This window comes from Polypterus senegalus, chromosome 9, assembly GCF_016835505.1.
Source record: "Polypterus senegalus isolate Bchr_013 chromosome 9, ASM1683550v1, whole genome shotgun sequence".
NCBI classification, from domain to species: Eukaryota; Metazoa; Chordata; class Cladistia; order Polypteriformes; family Polypteridae; genus Polypterus; species Polypterus senegalus.
Window position 1 is genome coordinate 120,518,579 of NC_053162.1, and position 16,889 is coordinate 120,535,467.

General features: G+C 36.8%; 1 protein-coding gene across 1 annotated transcript in view; it reads left to right on the forward strand.

Annotated features, from left to right (window-relative positions):
* The window catches only part of LOC120535679 (DBH-like monooxygenase protein 2 homolog), a 66,648-nt gene extending 50,605 nt beyond the window's left edge, over positions 1-16,043 (forward strand). The window contains exons 9-14 of the mRNA XM_039763652.1: positions 1,547-1,638; positions 1,761-1,857; positions 4,698-4,757; positions 4,875-4,981; positions 5,425-5,527; positions 15,563-16,043. Of these exons, the coding sequence (XP_039619586.1) occupies positions 1,547-1,638; positions 1,761-1,857; positions 4,698-4,757; positions 4,875-4,981; positions 5,425-5,527; positions 15,563-15,715 (612 nt within the window). The 3' untranslated portion in view covers positions 15,716-16,043. The remainder of the gene's footprint in view (positions 1-1,546; positions 1,639-1,760; positions 1,858-4,697; positions 4,758-4,874; positions 4,982-5,424; positions 5,528-15,562) is intronic.
* Positions 16,044-16,889: the final 846 nt, after the last annotated feature.

Here is a 16,889-nt window from a genome sequence, read left to right on the forward strand (position 1 = left end):
TTTTGTGCAAACTGGTGCACCCCACTTAGCCAGAAACCAACTATTCTTGGACTCTTCAGTGCATGTCCATATATTATTCCCTATTTTTTAAAAGTAAAGTGGTGGAGTGCAATAAAGTAGTGGAGTCCAGGACTGAACTTGGAAACCACTGGTACTGAGGACTCACTGCCATAAAGGCACTAGCTGTTCAGGTCCCACATTGTACCCCTGCCTTTCTGACACTTCATTAATGCCATCCTATAACCAGTTGTGTTGCTCCATTGCAGATGGTACATTTGATCTTATAAAAAATCAATGTCTGAATGATCAAGACATGGAAAAAGAAAGGTTTTAATCCTAACTGAGTATTTGTTCATGGCTTTCCAGTTAATATTAGCCCCATTCCGCGTGTTAGAAAGTTGGGGTCCTCCTAAAACAAAGCAAAAGACAGTTTAAATGAAATGAGAGAAAATTAAATCAAAAAGTGCTGCATTTCTCTCTTGTTTCTGGGCTTGCACTGTTTAAAAGTTTGTGGCTTGACAGTGCACCACAGAGGCAGAGCATGGTGGGGCTTGTCCTGTCATTCTTAATAGCCAGTCCATCCTTGTAGGTGATGGAAGGTATATTTGTGCAGTGTTAGTTTCATTTTTCTAAAAAGCTATAAAACTACCATTAAGGAAATCCATCCATCCATTTTCCAACCCGCTGAATCTGAACACAGGGTCACGGGGGTCTGCTGGAGCCAATCCCAGCCAACAAGGCAGGAACCAACCCACCGCAGGACACACACAAACAAACTTGGGCCAATTTAGAATTGCCAATCCACCTAACCTGCATGTCTTTGGACTGTGGGAGGAAACTGGAGCGCCCGGAGGAAACCCACGCAGACACGGGGAGAACATGCAAACTCCACTAACCCGGGAAGCGAACCCAGGTCTCCTAACTGCGAGGCAGCAGTGCTACCACCGTACCACCGTGCCGTCCATTAAGGAAATTAATCCAATTAATTTCTCTTTTTTCTACAGCAGGGCTCTATAGTTAGCTGAGGCCCATAGGCCGCAGCCTACAGTAGCCTATTATTTAATTCACAAACTTTAAAACAGAAAAATTTAAAGTATTACGGTGGTACTTTTTTACCTTTGGCTACCACCTGTATCCTGGGTTAGTTGGATACAGGATAATAATAATAATAATAATAATAATAATAATAATAATAATAATAATAGGGGAGTTCAATTTCTGCTTCCAAGTTTCAAATTAAATGCTTTAGCCACTTCATTGTTTCTTCTTATAGTTACCTCTGTTGCTGGGATTTGAACAAAACCACCAGGATTCAGTCTGGGAATTTTAATTAGTAAACCATATAGGCTCACTATTGATAATCTTTATAATATGCCACCAAACAGAATTATCAGCAAAGCTCTCTGATTGAAAAAAATAGTTTCAGTTTCATTCCTTATTATGAATGCTCTTCCATTAGTTTCTTCATGGATATGCATGTTTGACCATTCAGTTGAAATATATGTGTTAGTTTTTAAAAAGTGACATTTTGTCTTTTTCTCTTCAGATGTCATCTGGTCCCGTTTCTGATCTCAATGTTTTTGCATCATTACTGCACACCCATCTTGCTGGAGTGGCTATCAGAGTTGGTCATTTCAGGTATGATCCTTGTATTTTATGCAGTACAAATCAGTTTATTTCACTTCTAATATGAGCATATACTCCTAACGTATTTAGCTTATATGATTATTTAACTATTTATTTGCTTTTGTTTATTATAGGAACAAAATGCAGATTGGATTTTTGGGAGTAAATGAAAACTATGATTTCAGTCTTCAAAGATCCATATTTCTAGGGCAAACTGCAGTAGTTACAGTAGTAAGTACAACAGATGAACCCAGAATATGACACAGCAGCTGCCACTCAAATTTTAAGAATATTATATTGATTTCTGATCCCTTGTTGTTCTGGTATTTAAAAAAAGACTTCTTGTTAAAAAACATTTCCCAGAAAAAATTATTATTATGTGCTTCCATCCATCCATTATCCAACCCGCTATATCCTGAGTACAGGGTGTGGAGGACTGCCGGATTCTCATGCCGGTCCTCACCCCCAGGCCGCCAGGAGGAGCCCTCCCGACAGCAGGATAGTGCCCCGAGGTCCAGCAGGGCCTCATGGACTTTGTAGTATTTATACACAGCCCTGCTGGATACCTTGGGGGCCACCAGGAGTCGCTGTGGGGGGGCTTATGGGCTCTTTTGTGCCCTATAACCCAGGAGTACGTCACGGTCATGTGACAGGAAGGAACGACGTGCTCCCGGGTTGAATAAAAGGACTGATTGCCCTGACCCGGAAGGAATTAGGAACTATGGATTGATGGGACAGAAGCAGGGACTATAAAGGACGGTGCCTCAGTCCAGACACTGAGCTGTGCTGGGTGGGAGAGGAGCAAAGTGTCTGGGCGAGGAGGAGTAGTTTATAGTGTTGTTTGTAGTGACTTAAATATATGAGTAGTGTGGGAGGTGCTTGGTCCACTGAAGAAAACAATAAAAGGTCTTGGACTTTACCTGGTGTCTGGAGTCATACCTGAGGGTTCAAGAGAGCACTAGCCCTACTGCCACACGGGTCACGGGGTCTGCTGGAACCAATTCCAGCCAACACAAGGCTCAAGGCAGGAAACAAACAGCCATCCCACCACAGCTAGTATGTATTTCCCACTACAATATTTCTGTTGAAATGTAAACATTTTTAAAGCACTAAACAATGTTAAATAAGTTTCTGTACATTAATTGCATGAACAAATATGCTTTTGAAAGGTTAGGTGGTTTTGAGTACTACCTTTGTACTAAATGTTTGAGAGGTCTTCTGAACCTTCAATATTTTTTCAGAAAGTATACTTTATAAATAAAATAAAAGCTTTCCTATTAGGCATTTTGAAATTGGACAGGGGCTGGGTAAATTTAGCTTAATATTTGAAAATTACAGTATACCTTGTAAACATAATGTAGCAAACTTTCCAATAGCCTTAAGAACAAAAATAAATGTAATAATAAAGGTATTTAGTAAAGTTGCAATATAAAACACATTCTTACAAGCTAAAAACAAATAAAATAATCATTTTTCAGAATCTTTCATTTTCGATTGTTATTATGTGATTGATTAATCAGTTTACATCTCTTTAATTTTATATTAAAATGTGAGAAAAGTACATACAGTATGCATTGTCCAACACAGAAAAGACCTTTAATTAAAGGTACATAGCAAATTTGAATGTAAATGAAACAGACAGGAGGTGGTGGTATATAAATAAGTATTAAGTAGTTAAACCCCTTAAAATAATAAAACATGCATGCATCTGTACGTGCAGTTAATAATTGTCACACCTCTCTTTCATTACATACTGTATACTTGGCTAAATGACATACTCTCGCTGTACTTTTTCTCTTTCTTTGCTTCTTGGATGTGTCTCTCCTTTCCTTCTATTGAACGTTTATTGTTTAAAAATGCACATAAAAAATTGATTTCCTCTAACAGACAGAAAGCTCTTAAGCTCCATTCCCTCCCATCAATTTTGTAAAGGCATGTAAATGCAAATATGGAATTAAATGCACTGAGAAAACACATAATACCCATAAAACAAATATTGAAGGAAGGAAACAAAATCATTCACTATGAGGATCAATTTTCTGTCAATGATATGTTAAAAAATCTAAGACAGCACACAGTCAGTCAGAATATGCAACTAGGCAAACTGTATTAGACCCAGAATGTAATAGAATTTTATCATGGGAATGATGGTTAATTTCAAATTATCAGACATTGAACAATAATATAAAATGTTGGTTGGCAGATAGGTCTATATTAACATATTAGATCTGAATATTCTGCAATTGTCCACTTATATTTTCAAGAATTAGAGCATGAGTAGATTGTGGTTTTCTCAGAATCACACTTTGAAATAGGTGGTTTCACGATTTATAATCAAAGGCCCTTGTCACTACTTCAAACTACCTTTTAATTTTGTCCTTAGCTGTCTAAGGTTTTGAGGTGGGTTTCTCAAATATTTTCTTTTTATATGTTATTGATTAGATTAAAGGGAGTACATAAAAATGGTGGTTAATGCTGTTCCAAAACTACCTTTTGACCTAGATAAAGTAAATCAAAGCAGTTCAGTCACTGTCATTGTGAAGTATTCAGTTTCTCCCTGTGTTTTATAGGGATTTCTTGTTTCCTCATACATCTTAATTACCTATGTGTCATGACAATTGTTCACCTTTAACTGGTTCAATGTGAAAATCCTGCAATATATTATAATTCTTCCAGCTTACTTCTTGCTTTGCACTCTGTGATGCTGAGGAATTCTGCCACCCAAACAATCTTGCCATAGAGAAAGTGGATGCAGAAGATAAGAGAATACTTAAAAAACATCAAACAGCATTTTATATGGCCTATTACACATTAAAATACAATACATGCTGAACTGCTTTGCACAGACACTACAACACAAAAGACCTCATTTTACAATTTTGGTCTTATATGGAATTAGTGAAGATTGTCTGGCTTCAATTATTATGTGAGAGTAAGAATTCAGAATGTAATATTTTTCATTTCCAATATTTCATCCACTAGAAAACTTTGCCTGCCTTATTTTATCATTTACAACTAATTTCTGTTTATTTTTTTATTGCATATTGAGTTTATTCAATGTTATATTTTAGGGTGATGAAATTGTAGTGGAATGCACCTACAATACAACCAACCGCAACAATGTTACCACAGTAAGTATCATGCTGTAGGCTTGCATCCTCTGTTTTAAGTTTGGTGTTGTTCATTGTATATGTGTTCTTGTTACTTGTCTCAATTAGCTTTACCTTCAAGTTCATCTCTTCTTACAGATGGGTTTTTCAACCACCAATGAAATGTGCCTTGCTTTTCTGATGTATTACCCCAGAAACACTATTGCCAAATGTATGAGTGTGCCACAGGTCATTTTTAACACAAGGTCAGTAAACCTCTTTTGTGATTGTGGTGTGGGAATAGTAAAAAAAAAAAAAATTGCTAAAACTATTTAGTATACTGAAATGTAATTTGTGCCAAGGTTGAATTGAATTTAAATCAATCTGAACTGCAAGACAATTCAGGAATATTAATGTCCTTTTAGTCTTTTTGGGTCTTCTGTAGTTCTTGAAAATAAATAATATGTCCACAATGTGACAATAGTCTGGTCATCATTCTATAAACATTGACTTATTTCAGTTCATGTGTTAGGAAGATTTTCATTCGTTCATTCATTTGCTTCAATAATTGCAAAAGTCGCTGCTGTTTCTGGTATTTTATACATGACTCTAATTTTCATAGTTCAGTGAAGACTTAGTTGCAAAGGTGTATGAAATGAAAATAAAAGTTTGCCTTTTCAGTAAATGTTTTTTCAACTCAATCTTTCAGCATAATGAGTCAAACAACATCAAATTGGAGCAATAATTCAATTGACTCATTCCAACAATTGCTTAAAACAAGCACCCAAACTGTGGTGGTGATCAATCAAACTGTAAGTAGATCTTTTTGCAAAACACATTCTAAATAAAATTCTCATACAACAAAAATGAACAAATTATATTATGTATCAGGAATATCTGACATAACTTTATTCTGGATTAACATTATTCAATTATTAAACACATACAGTGTTTTATATTTAACCAAACCTGCAAAAGTTAGAAATTGCAGCAGAAAATGACCGATTCCTACATGTTCAATAATTACAAGCTTTGCATTATATGAATATACTGCATGAAACACGTACAAAGAACTGGGCAAGGCTTAGTGGATGATGCACAGAATTCCCAATAATCACGGGTCTCATAATAACTATAAATGTGCATATGCACAAAAAAAATCAGTTGCATGAAACCATGTGTAAGCAAAATTCCACTCACTTTCCCTTTACAAATCCCAATCAACATTAATTTTAACACACGTGCAAGTGCCTACAGCCCTACTCTGACTCCTCACAGAATTTTGCCTATCTGAATATGCAAATCAATATAAATAGCCCATTCCATGCAGTATTTTGTTAAAAGACAATGGTAAAAACATGTATAAAAAAAAGACTTTCAAAAAAGAAGTGGTCAGATATTAACGTCGACAAGGCAAGTGACTGAGTGTCATATGGAAGTATATTAAGGCCACAAAGAAGAAAAAAAAAAAATAGGGACACCATGAAGAAAAAAAGGTCTATGTAAAAAATTAAAGTGAAAAAGTTGATGTTAATCTTGAAATTTCTACTTCAGTCATGTAGTTCGTCATTAATGTTAAACATCATAAACTTCAGTGATTAGAATACAGTACTAGGATGTATATACTGTGCTGTACTCATTTTTATGATGAAATGCATGAAAGCATGTATATAACATTTTACAGGTAAATTATTAACTTAATTTAAATAACGTATACTGTACTGTAATAATTCAGAATGTGGGGGTGTAGTGCGGTAACAATGAACTGGCATCCAGGGATTGTTCCTGCCTCGATGCTTGCTGGGACTGATGCAACCCTGGATGGATGGATATAATATATCTTGTATAATGAAGATTTTTCAATGCTTCTTAAAAGCTTTGAAGAATCAGCATTCTACTTATAGCTGGTTTGACATTTATTACACACTGCAAAAAATGCATATGCAAAAACTAGACAAAAAAACTTTAAATGAGAGTTGTTTTGCTTTTATTTAGCAAATAAATCTGCCAATGGGGTAAGCAAAATTTATTTAACAAGATTTCTCAAAACATGCTAAATAATTGTAAATTCAAGTTTTTTGACAAGTCAATAATTCTTACAATAAGGAAAAAAAGATTTAACATCATGGTTTTACATTATTTACAGGCTTATTTTGTGGCAATTGGTTACATGTGTTTCCGATGGGAGTGTTAACTCCTTGGAAATATGTTCTTTTATATTGCAGCGTTTTAATAAACCTATATTAAAATAATAATAAATAATAACAGCGATATCCCTTTTTTCAGTCACAGAAAAGGCAGAATATACTTACCTTGTTTAATGCGGCTTATGTTGCTGTACAGAAAGGAGAAACAGGCCAGTTTCATTTCACCGAGGACTTCTTTGGGGACTCGATCGTGTAGAAACTGCTCTTTTATGTAACAACGGAGGAGGATTTTGGACCAATCTCTTTCGCCCACACAGTTTCTCAAAGTTGGCAAGGCTCCAGCTTCTTTTATATTGTTTTCTACACGATCGGGCTCCCATTACAATTCGAAACAAGGCAAACAATTTCGTGCTGAACATCAAACTGTCGGTTCAAATAACACTCAGTCCTTTTTAGTCCTTACAACACAGCCTTCCAGCTGTCCCTGTCTGTCTTTATGCTTTGCTTGGCCCAGCAATTCTGAATGCTGACACTCTATGCTAAATCTGGCTCAGCTCTTCATGGCATGTTACACAGAAAAAGAATGAAAAATACATATAAAAAGATCTAAAACAGATGCAGTGACACAACTCTTAATATTATAACAAACCACCCTTTGTCACTGGATCTGTGACAAAACAATACCTGAGGATCTTATTCACAAACCAAAAGGTACTCAGTCCCCCTTCACAATGTAAAGAGCTCCTCAAGAATGCTTGTAAAGACGTGGGGTGTAGTGCCGATCTAGCTCCTGCTTCACTCGTCTAATACGCAAATGTAAGTAAATATTTGTAATGGTGAAAATGATAATAATAATTAACAGTACAATTGGATGAACAAGTACATTTAAAATAGTGTTACTAGATGGTGACCACTTAGTGAAAAATCCCACCAGTGATGTGTAGATATCTCTTCAATTTCTTCTGCAGAGGTAATTACTTTCGTTTCATCAGTTTTCAATCTTACTAGTAGGTCCCTTGCTTTTTGTAACGTTACTTTAAAAAGATGTTCATATTGTTTAGCATGCTCTAAAATCGTTTTATATTTAGGTAGTTCTATTTCATAGGCAAATTGTAAATGCAGGAATGGGTTAGCTTCTGCTTCCCAATGTATATCCTCCCATGTAGTTAACATGTAGGTTCTTAATACTCACATTGGTGCGACAGGATACCCCTGGGCCCTTGTAATGGGTACCATCACTCCAAGTGATGTTATTTATTGTCACTGCACATGCAGAAGTGGTATCAGTTTGAAGCACTTCAGTGTAATTTACTGCTATTTGGCGCCAATAACAGTCTCCAGCTAAAGGATGCAAACAGGGGTGTGGCAATGTACCCACTCTTTGACATACAAACCCTTCTTGCCAGTTATAACAAAAGGCAAGTTCAAGAGTATTATTATTCAGATCTATCCATTGTCTATCTACTATGGGTGCCCGCCATGTTCCTCCTAGTAAAACAGGCAAAACATGAAACGGACACCATACATTGTCCTCTTCAGCAGTGGTTGCTACCTGAAATACAGCTTGGTATATTGATTCCTCACACATGAAGGACTTTGGCTGCAACCACCAGTCTGATGGTAATTTTATTTCTTTTCTCCAATGTTGGGGGTTTTTTAATCCCCAATCTGTCTTAAAATTTAAATACTGCTGTATAGCAATAATCTGTTTTAAATAGCAAGCTGATTCTTCATCTATGGCCCATTGGCTTTGCAAACCAGTCCATAAGGACTCATTTAACCACCCATGGTGAGTCTTCCATAAAAGCAACTCTTGTATATGCCTTTCTGCCAACTCTGGCCCCAATGATCCAAACTGTGCAAACTATTGGCTTGTTTCACACCAATAGATGATATTTTGTTATATATTGCTGCTATATCAGCAGTATTAAGAGACCCTAAACCTAAACTTCCTACTCCTAAACCAGTTCCTATAGCTCCCCATTTGTCTCGCTTTGGCCTTTGTTTTATTTCTACCTTATGAGGAGACCATAAGGATTGTATGTTTCGACAATTATATGTTGCACCTGTACTGTATGGTACTATATGTTCCCCACTTGGAAACTTGTGACGCTTTATATCAAACCCACTAACATTAATGTTGAGTGCTACAGTAATTATTTTATGTGCTATTCTAGCTTTTTTTACAATCTTTCATTTGTCTAAGTAATGTTGCATCAAATGGATAACCATTCCCTCTCCTAGTCTTATGAATTTCCCATAACATTACTGGTACTTTTACATTTGTTGTTGCTTCCTTTTTAAACACATATAATATTACATCATTCTCAGGTGTTGATTTTGCAGTCAGCTGTTGCCCCCCTTCAATTGTCCAACATGATAGTCCATTAGAATCAGGTTTACAGTTCATCATAGCCAACCAGACAGATACGTTATTATGCACAGTCACAGTTATTGCAGTGTCTGCATAAGTCATCACAGGTAAAGGTAACAGGTCAGGGGCCTCATGTATAAACGGTGCGTACGCACAGAAATGTTGCGTAAGAACTTTTCCACGTTCAAATCGTGATGTATAAAACCTACACTTGGCGTAAAGCCACGCACTTTTCCACAGTACCTCATGCCTTGTCGTACGCAAGTTCTCCGCTCTGTTTTGCAGACTGGCGGCACCCAGCATCAAAGCAATGGTACTGTTCCTGTGTGGTTACTCATTATTTTCCTGACGCGGCTTTATAAATACACTGAAACTAACCGCATATTGTTTATTAGTGTAACGCATCTAATTATAATTAACTTGTAACAATATAATGGTACAGGGAACAGCCATAGTATTCCAAATACCATAACTGCTTTAGCGTTGTTACTCTCACTTCTCCTTCTTCTTCTTTCAGCTCCTCCTGTTAGGAGTTGCCACAGCGGATCATCTTTTTCCATATTACTCTCACTGCACGACTCGGAGTATTTATATCACTGTATCTGAGTGTGAATCACTGCAGCAGCTGATTGGAAAGAGAATTATCGGTATACAGCTTCAAGGACACGCTGTCTCAGCCACTGCAAAACGTTTTAAAGCCTTTCCTGCACAGACCTCGCGGTTCAGAAACAGTTTCATCCCAAGAACTTTAAATGCACTCAATCAATTGCACCTTGTAGAACTGTTTGTACTTATAAGTACAATCACCCCACTGTAAACTTGCACAACAGTTATAATATCGCACAACCTGAGCTACTTTATAAAGCGTATTTACATATGATGACGATATCATTTTTAAAGTGAAATGCAGCAAAATATGTTTATTAAATTATACAGATAAAACTTTAACTTCGTTTAAATAATCTACAGTATATTCTTCACTGGGAATGTCGTTAAGGATAGAATAATTAAACATGTACTACGAAGATATTTCAATGTTCCTTAAACGTTTTGAAGAATCGGGCTAAGCTTACAGATGGCTTAACTTATATTACAGAGCTGATTGTGTGGCGATTGGTTACTTGGGTAAAGAAAAGCACTGACTGCAGTGACGGCTATGCCAATATATATTAAATATAACACAGAAAGAGAAAATAACACAGCTAAAAACGCAGCGATAATTTCGCAAAAGTTAAATGCTTGTGTCATGAGCACGAGGCGGCTATGCAGTGTCTGCAACGAACGAGGCCATCCACCGTGCATGACATTGGCGGCGAAGGAGCCACCGATTCTTCCTCTGCCCAGTGCCACCACAAGCCTAGAGCCGCCCCTGCAATACTGCTGCAATAAATTATTTCATCGAAGTGAAAAACATGTTTAATAATGTGCTTTAACTCCTATCATCATGAAAATGATATCACGTATACATCTCAGTATTTTAGTTATTCAGAGAGCTGTAATATCACGAATGTAATGGATTCTGTGTCCAGTTGGAGGAAGAGAGCCGGTTTAAGAAGCAAGTAGTGATTCATACACATAGGCACATAGAAGATCAAATACAAAACAAAGCATTTAACGTGCTACTTTAATTACGATGTGATTTGAGAAACTGGTTAATTAAACGATTTTAATAAGAAGTTTATGATGTTCTACTTTAATGACAAAATAAACTACGTGATTAAAGTGGAAATGTCGAGATGCCGTGCTTTTTCCCCACTGTGTGCCTTTTTTTCTCTGTACCCTAATAAGCTTTCATATGACACTCAGACAGTGGGCTACAACTCGGCTTTTCACGGCGACTTTGATATATGACTTCTTTTTATTTCCGAATTGTGCGATTTTGTGAACGTGAGCTTTCAAGTTTCTCCAACACGCTATGTCACTCGATCAACTTCCTTTTGTTGATTATACCACGTTTTATTTGAACAAATAGTATGTTTTTCCTTTGCCTCAACTTGGTATTCGCTGAAATTCTTATAGTCCCCCCGTGCTTTTCCCATTGTCTTTTCACAGAAGGCTGAGTTTAAGGACAATTTATATTCATTTGCATATTCAAAGAGGCGTAATTCTGGGTGGAGTTGGGGCGTTACATAAAGCGCGTGCACGAGCTTTAGTTTTCACGCTGATCGGGATTTATGTAGAGGAAGAATGTGGAAGTTGGAGTATGCACAGATTCCTGCATCTGGATTTTTCTGTGCGTAAGCACATTTCGGCTTTTGTGCTTACGCCATGTTATAGTACGAGTTCTACGCACGGCGTTATACATGAGGCCCCAGGATATTCCAGTTTCATTAAAAATGGAGCCGTAGATGTCTTGTCTCGTAACTGCCAGGTACAGTTCTTGGTAAGTGTGAAGTTCAAGGTCACATACTTTTCCGTTCCTGGCATATCAGCAGCCCAAAAGACTTTATTATAAGGGGTGCATCGACTTCATCTGGTCCATAAACCATCTGACCCGATTATTCCACACGTGAGGATAATCTGTGTAAGGGAAAGCAGAGGGGCGACTGAGTGCCTGTTAAAGGAACCATTCTACTGTCTCCTGTTCCTGAAGCTATTATTTCTCCTGCCCTAGGCTTTTGCCCTGGAGTTAAAACCCATACCTTCCCTCCAATTTCTCCTTTAAACTGTTCAATACTGACTACAACAGGTGTGACGTTTTCTATGTGCAATTTACATATGGCCTGTCCTTCAGCTATGTGTAGGTCTTTGCTGCCTTGATTTTCCAATACTAAATACCATTCATTTAAACAGATATCTAATGTCTCTGTTAAGCATGCATCTGTTACAAGCATTTCAACATTTATTCTAACCTCCCATTCTTTTGGCCACTGACCTGTTATTCCCAAGCTTAGTCTTTCTGAGGAGTTTAACTTAATTGTAAGTGATTTAGGTGCACTAACCAATAACCCTGTGGGAGTTAATCCATTGTTTGCCAGTGGACTAATTGTTGTCAGGCGGAGGGCACACACAGGTGGCTCTCTTCCGACATTTTGATGTCTCATAAAGGTGTGGACCCAGCCAACGGACGAATATTGAGATTAAATAAGGCTTGCTTTAAAACTTTAGTCCAGCCTTTAAGATGATTATGCCCAGTTAGTTTTTAACTTGTTCTTTTAAAAGGCCATTAATTCTCTCAATAAGTCCTGCTGCCTGTGGGTGATAAGGGATATGCAGAGTCCACTGAATGCCAGCTCCTTGAGCCCACTCTTGTACGTCTCTCCCAGCAAAGTGGCTTCCTTGATCACTTTTGATTTCTTCAGGCACTCCATATGCTTGGATTAAATGGCTTAGTCCATTAAGTGTAGCTCTTGTCAGCTCTGGTTGATGGATAAGCTTGTAACAGTCCAGAATAAGTATCTACTGCAGTTAAAGCATATAATAGTTTATTTTCTCGTGGCAGTGGCCCAATGTAATCCACTTGCCAAATTTGTCCTGCTCCCATTCCTCTCTTCAGTTTACCAGTTGCCTTCTTCTGTAGGGACCATTGTTTTACTTCTGTACATGTAGAGCAATTGTTCACTATTTGCTTAACAATATCAGTAGTGACTGGTATACATCGCTGATGACACCATTGATATGTTTTTCTGCTCCCATGTGTCCTGAAGTTTCATGAGACCACCTTGTTAATGATATTAAGGAAGGCTCGATTACATTTACTTCAGCATAGTTGCACAGGTCTTCATTCTCTGTGTAGGCTTCTTCCAGGTTGATTTCTTGAACAGCAGCTCTTATATCAGCTTGTTGGTTATAAATTCTCTCAAGGTATATCAGTGGGGCATGGGCATCTACATGACCAATGAGAGTCTCCCCTCTCGTGCCCATTGTCCAAATCTGCTCCCACAGTTCTGTGCCACCCCAGAGTTCTCTCCCATGAATAGTCCAAGTAGCCCTTCTCCACATTGTGATCCACACTGTTAGTCCTTGAAAAACTGCCCAGCTATCAGTATAAACAACAATAGGAAAGCTTTGATTTTCTATTAATGTCATAGCGACAGCAATAAGTTCAGCCCATTGGCTTGATTTACTTTCCCCCTGTTGCTGCAGGATGGTCTCAGTGTGAGGTTGATAAGCCACTGCTTTCCAAAGCCTTTTTTCTCCTTCCACAGTCGCTGTGAACCAGCTGTTCTCCTGTTGTACTGGTGTCAAATGATCGTAGGCTGGTGCTTCTTTAAAGGGCGACTCCACTACAGACATAACAGGTGGTATGTCCTCTGGATCCTCATAAATCACAGCTCTGACCATGGCCCCTTGTAAGGCACTCGTGTCTTTGCCTTCAAAGTGTGCTCTTGCTTGCAAATACCACTTCCATTTGCACTCTATTGCTAAATCTGGCTCAGCTCTTCATGGCATGTTACACAGAAAAAGAATGAAAAATACATATAAAAACATCTAAAACAGATGCAGTGACACAACTCTTAATATTATAACAAACTTATTATAACAACATGGAGACAGAAAATAGAAGGACAGGATTTGGGGGTTGGTACGTTTGACAGGCACAGTACTACTGCAATAAATTATTCCATCCAAGGTCAGACATGTCCGAGTAAGCATCTTACGGGAGGCAGGAACAATCCCTGGACGCTGTGCCAGCTCTGTTACCACTGTGCCACTATGCCTCCACATGTTCAATACATGCTTTAATGCATTTCTTCATTAAAGTTATATCAAGTATACACAAATCATAAATGTAACGTATTCTATGTGGTAATCACTGCCTGCACGCTCCTGTCAGTATAAGAGAAAGCCTGTTTAAGAAGCATGTAACGATTAATGACTGGGTTGAGGAACACTTAGAATAGAAAGCATTTAACATACTACTTTAGATACGATGGGGTTTGAGAAGCTCTAGTAAATTAAACATCACTTTTAAGATGAAGCTTATGGTGTTCTACTTTAATGACAAAATAAACTGAGATTAAAGTAGAAATTTCAAGATTTAAGTCGACATTTCGACCTTAATCTTGATATAGACCATTTTTTAGTCAGTGGGCTGCGACTCGCCTTTTCATGGTGGCTTTGATATCTGACCACTTCTTCTTTTATATTGGACACTATGCAACTTTCTGAACTTGAACTTTTTAGTGTCTTTGTCACACTGTGCTACTCTATCAATTTTCCTTTGTTGTTTATACCACTGCTTAAGTACGTTTTTCTTTGATTCCACTTCACTTCGCTGAAATTCTGTTTTTTATTGTACATGCTTTTGCCATTGTCTTTGAACAAATCACTAAATGGAAGGTTTTTTTTATATTGAATTGAATATTCAAATAAATGTAATTCTGGAAGGAGTCAGAGTGGGGCTGAAGGCACATGTGTGTTATAACTCATGTTTGATTGTGATTTATAAAGGGGAAGTTTGTAGAAGTTACGTTACACACAGTTTTATGCATCTGATTTTTTTTTGTAATCAGATTTTCCAATTTTGTACACTATGTTTTAGTGAATTCTATGCACAGTATTATACATGAGGGCCCTATTCTTATTTAGATTGGTTAACTATTTAAAATGATTTCAAATAACATGTTTTTAAATTTTTTTTTGCTCTCATACATGACCACAATAATAAGTAAATAATTTAAATGTTTGGGTAATTGTGCATAGTTTTTTTCATTTCTCTACTTAGGCTTTTACTGCCTTTGGATATACATGAATATAGAGCGGAGTGAAATGAGAATCTCTTGATCAAATCATATGAATTTTACTTCTGTAAAAACAGCACTTTAGCATACTGGAATTTCATACTTTCTACTTTACTCATTTAGAAATCTAAAGTGCTTCATTATATGTTACAACAAAAGAATGCAATGGGTAAACATGACAGAAAATTAATGATTTGGCCCAATATTGCCATATTATCTTTGCTAAACATTAGATGAGAGCTGATCATTAGAATTAGGATGATTTATTTAAGTAAAAAAATTCTCCTATGGTCTTAAGCAAGTCCTTAGATGCCCATACATTTCTGAGAATATTTTTTCCAGTACTAGATCACAGAAAGCTAAGTCCCACCCAGGTAGCATCAGAAGCAATGCAGGAATCAAACCTAGATGAGATGCCAGCAAATTGGAGGGCACACTTATTTTCTCAAAGAGGGTAATTCAGACTTAACATGCAGATATTTTGAAAAATACATTTAGCTTTCATTAAAATTTTATCTTGACTTGACTTGACTTTTATGCTTTATATTTCCAACTGAGCATATTTTATATATCAGTCATTTGTACTGTTGTGTTCAATGATATTTAACTGCAGTTATTACTTTTTATATATTTGTTTTGTAGGCTGGAATCAATATGCAGGATGGATCAATTCTTAACATGAAGCCATCTGTGGTGGCACACTGCAAATCTAATTCAATTTTGAACAACAATTGTTCTATACTCTATCTGATATTATTAATTGTTGTCATATATTACCTTGAAGAAGCACTTTAAAGATAATCTACTACATTGAAGTGATATGAATACACATACTTTCATCTGCCTGCATAATAATAAATTGTAAATAAAAGATAATTGTAATAAGAGTAAAGGATACAGTAAGAAACAGTATTTTCTACAAAGCTGATGTAGCAGAATTGGAATTGACCAGAAACAATAGAGATAAAGAAATATTAAATATGTTTCCAAAGGTGTGGAATACTAGTAAATTAACATGGCCATTTCTGTCAAGAAATAAGGTGGAGAAATAACACTGCACTTACAGAAAATAAATATTTCTACATTGAGCTTTGTTGAAAAATAAAATAAAATGTAAGATATATCTAATGCCTCTTGCCTCTTTCTTGAGATGGTTATGGACATTATAGTGCTAAAGGCCAAGTTGCCATCTTTGGAACACCTGAGTAGTCTTATAAAAACTGTTATCAAGAGTGAAAACAAAACATCACTCATTTATGTCTTCCTTAAAATGTTTTTTTTTTTTTGTTTTGTTTATTAGAAGACTAATTTGTTCATAGTTAATCAGCTTCAAGAACCATAGCCACTCACATATAATCAATAGGTATCGGCAAGATCACACTGATTGCTTTTGAACGCTGTGAATGAGTGTATTACATAATAATATTCTAAAACCTGCTTAATCCAGTTCTGTGTCCTAAAGGGGCTACAGCCTGTCCGAGCAGCACTAAGGCAGGATACAGCCCTGGACAGAGCATCTGTCCATCATAGGGCTCTCCTTCACATACACACACATTCACCCTTATAAAAGGGCCCTTTTTTTCCAAGAAAAGGAGAGAATGTGCAAACTCCACATGGGCAACATCATTCATGCACTGGCATACAAACCTAGGACAATGAATCTGTGAAGTGTCAGGGATTGCAGGTTTTGTGATAGTACTATTTGTAACAATTTGACATGTGACATTTCATTGCATCAACTAAAAGGGAACAGTACAGATAGATTATTAGCAATATATAAAAATACTAAGGTATATTCATATTTAGATATAAGGTGGCACTTATAGCAGTTTTTTTACACTCAGACAACACCCAGGAGGAAAAAAAGGTAACTAACCTTGCAGATTTATTGATCTAAACTAACCTTAAAGAAGGAAAAACACAGGGAGTAGCACAAAGTGGAAGACAAAACAGAATGAAAGCTGCTAGC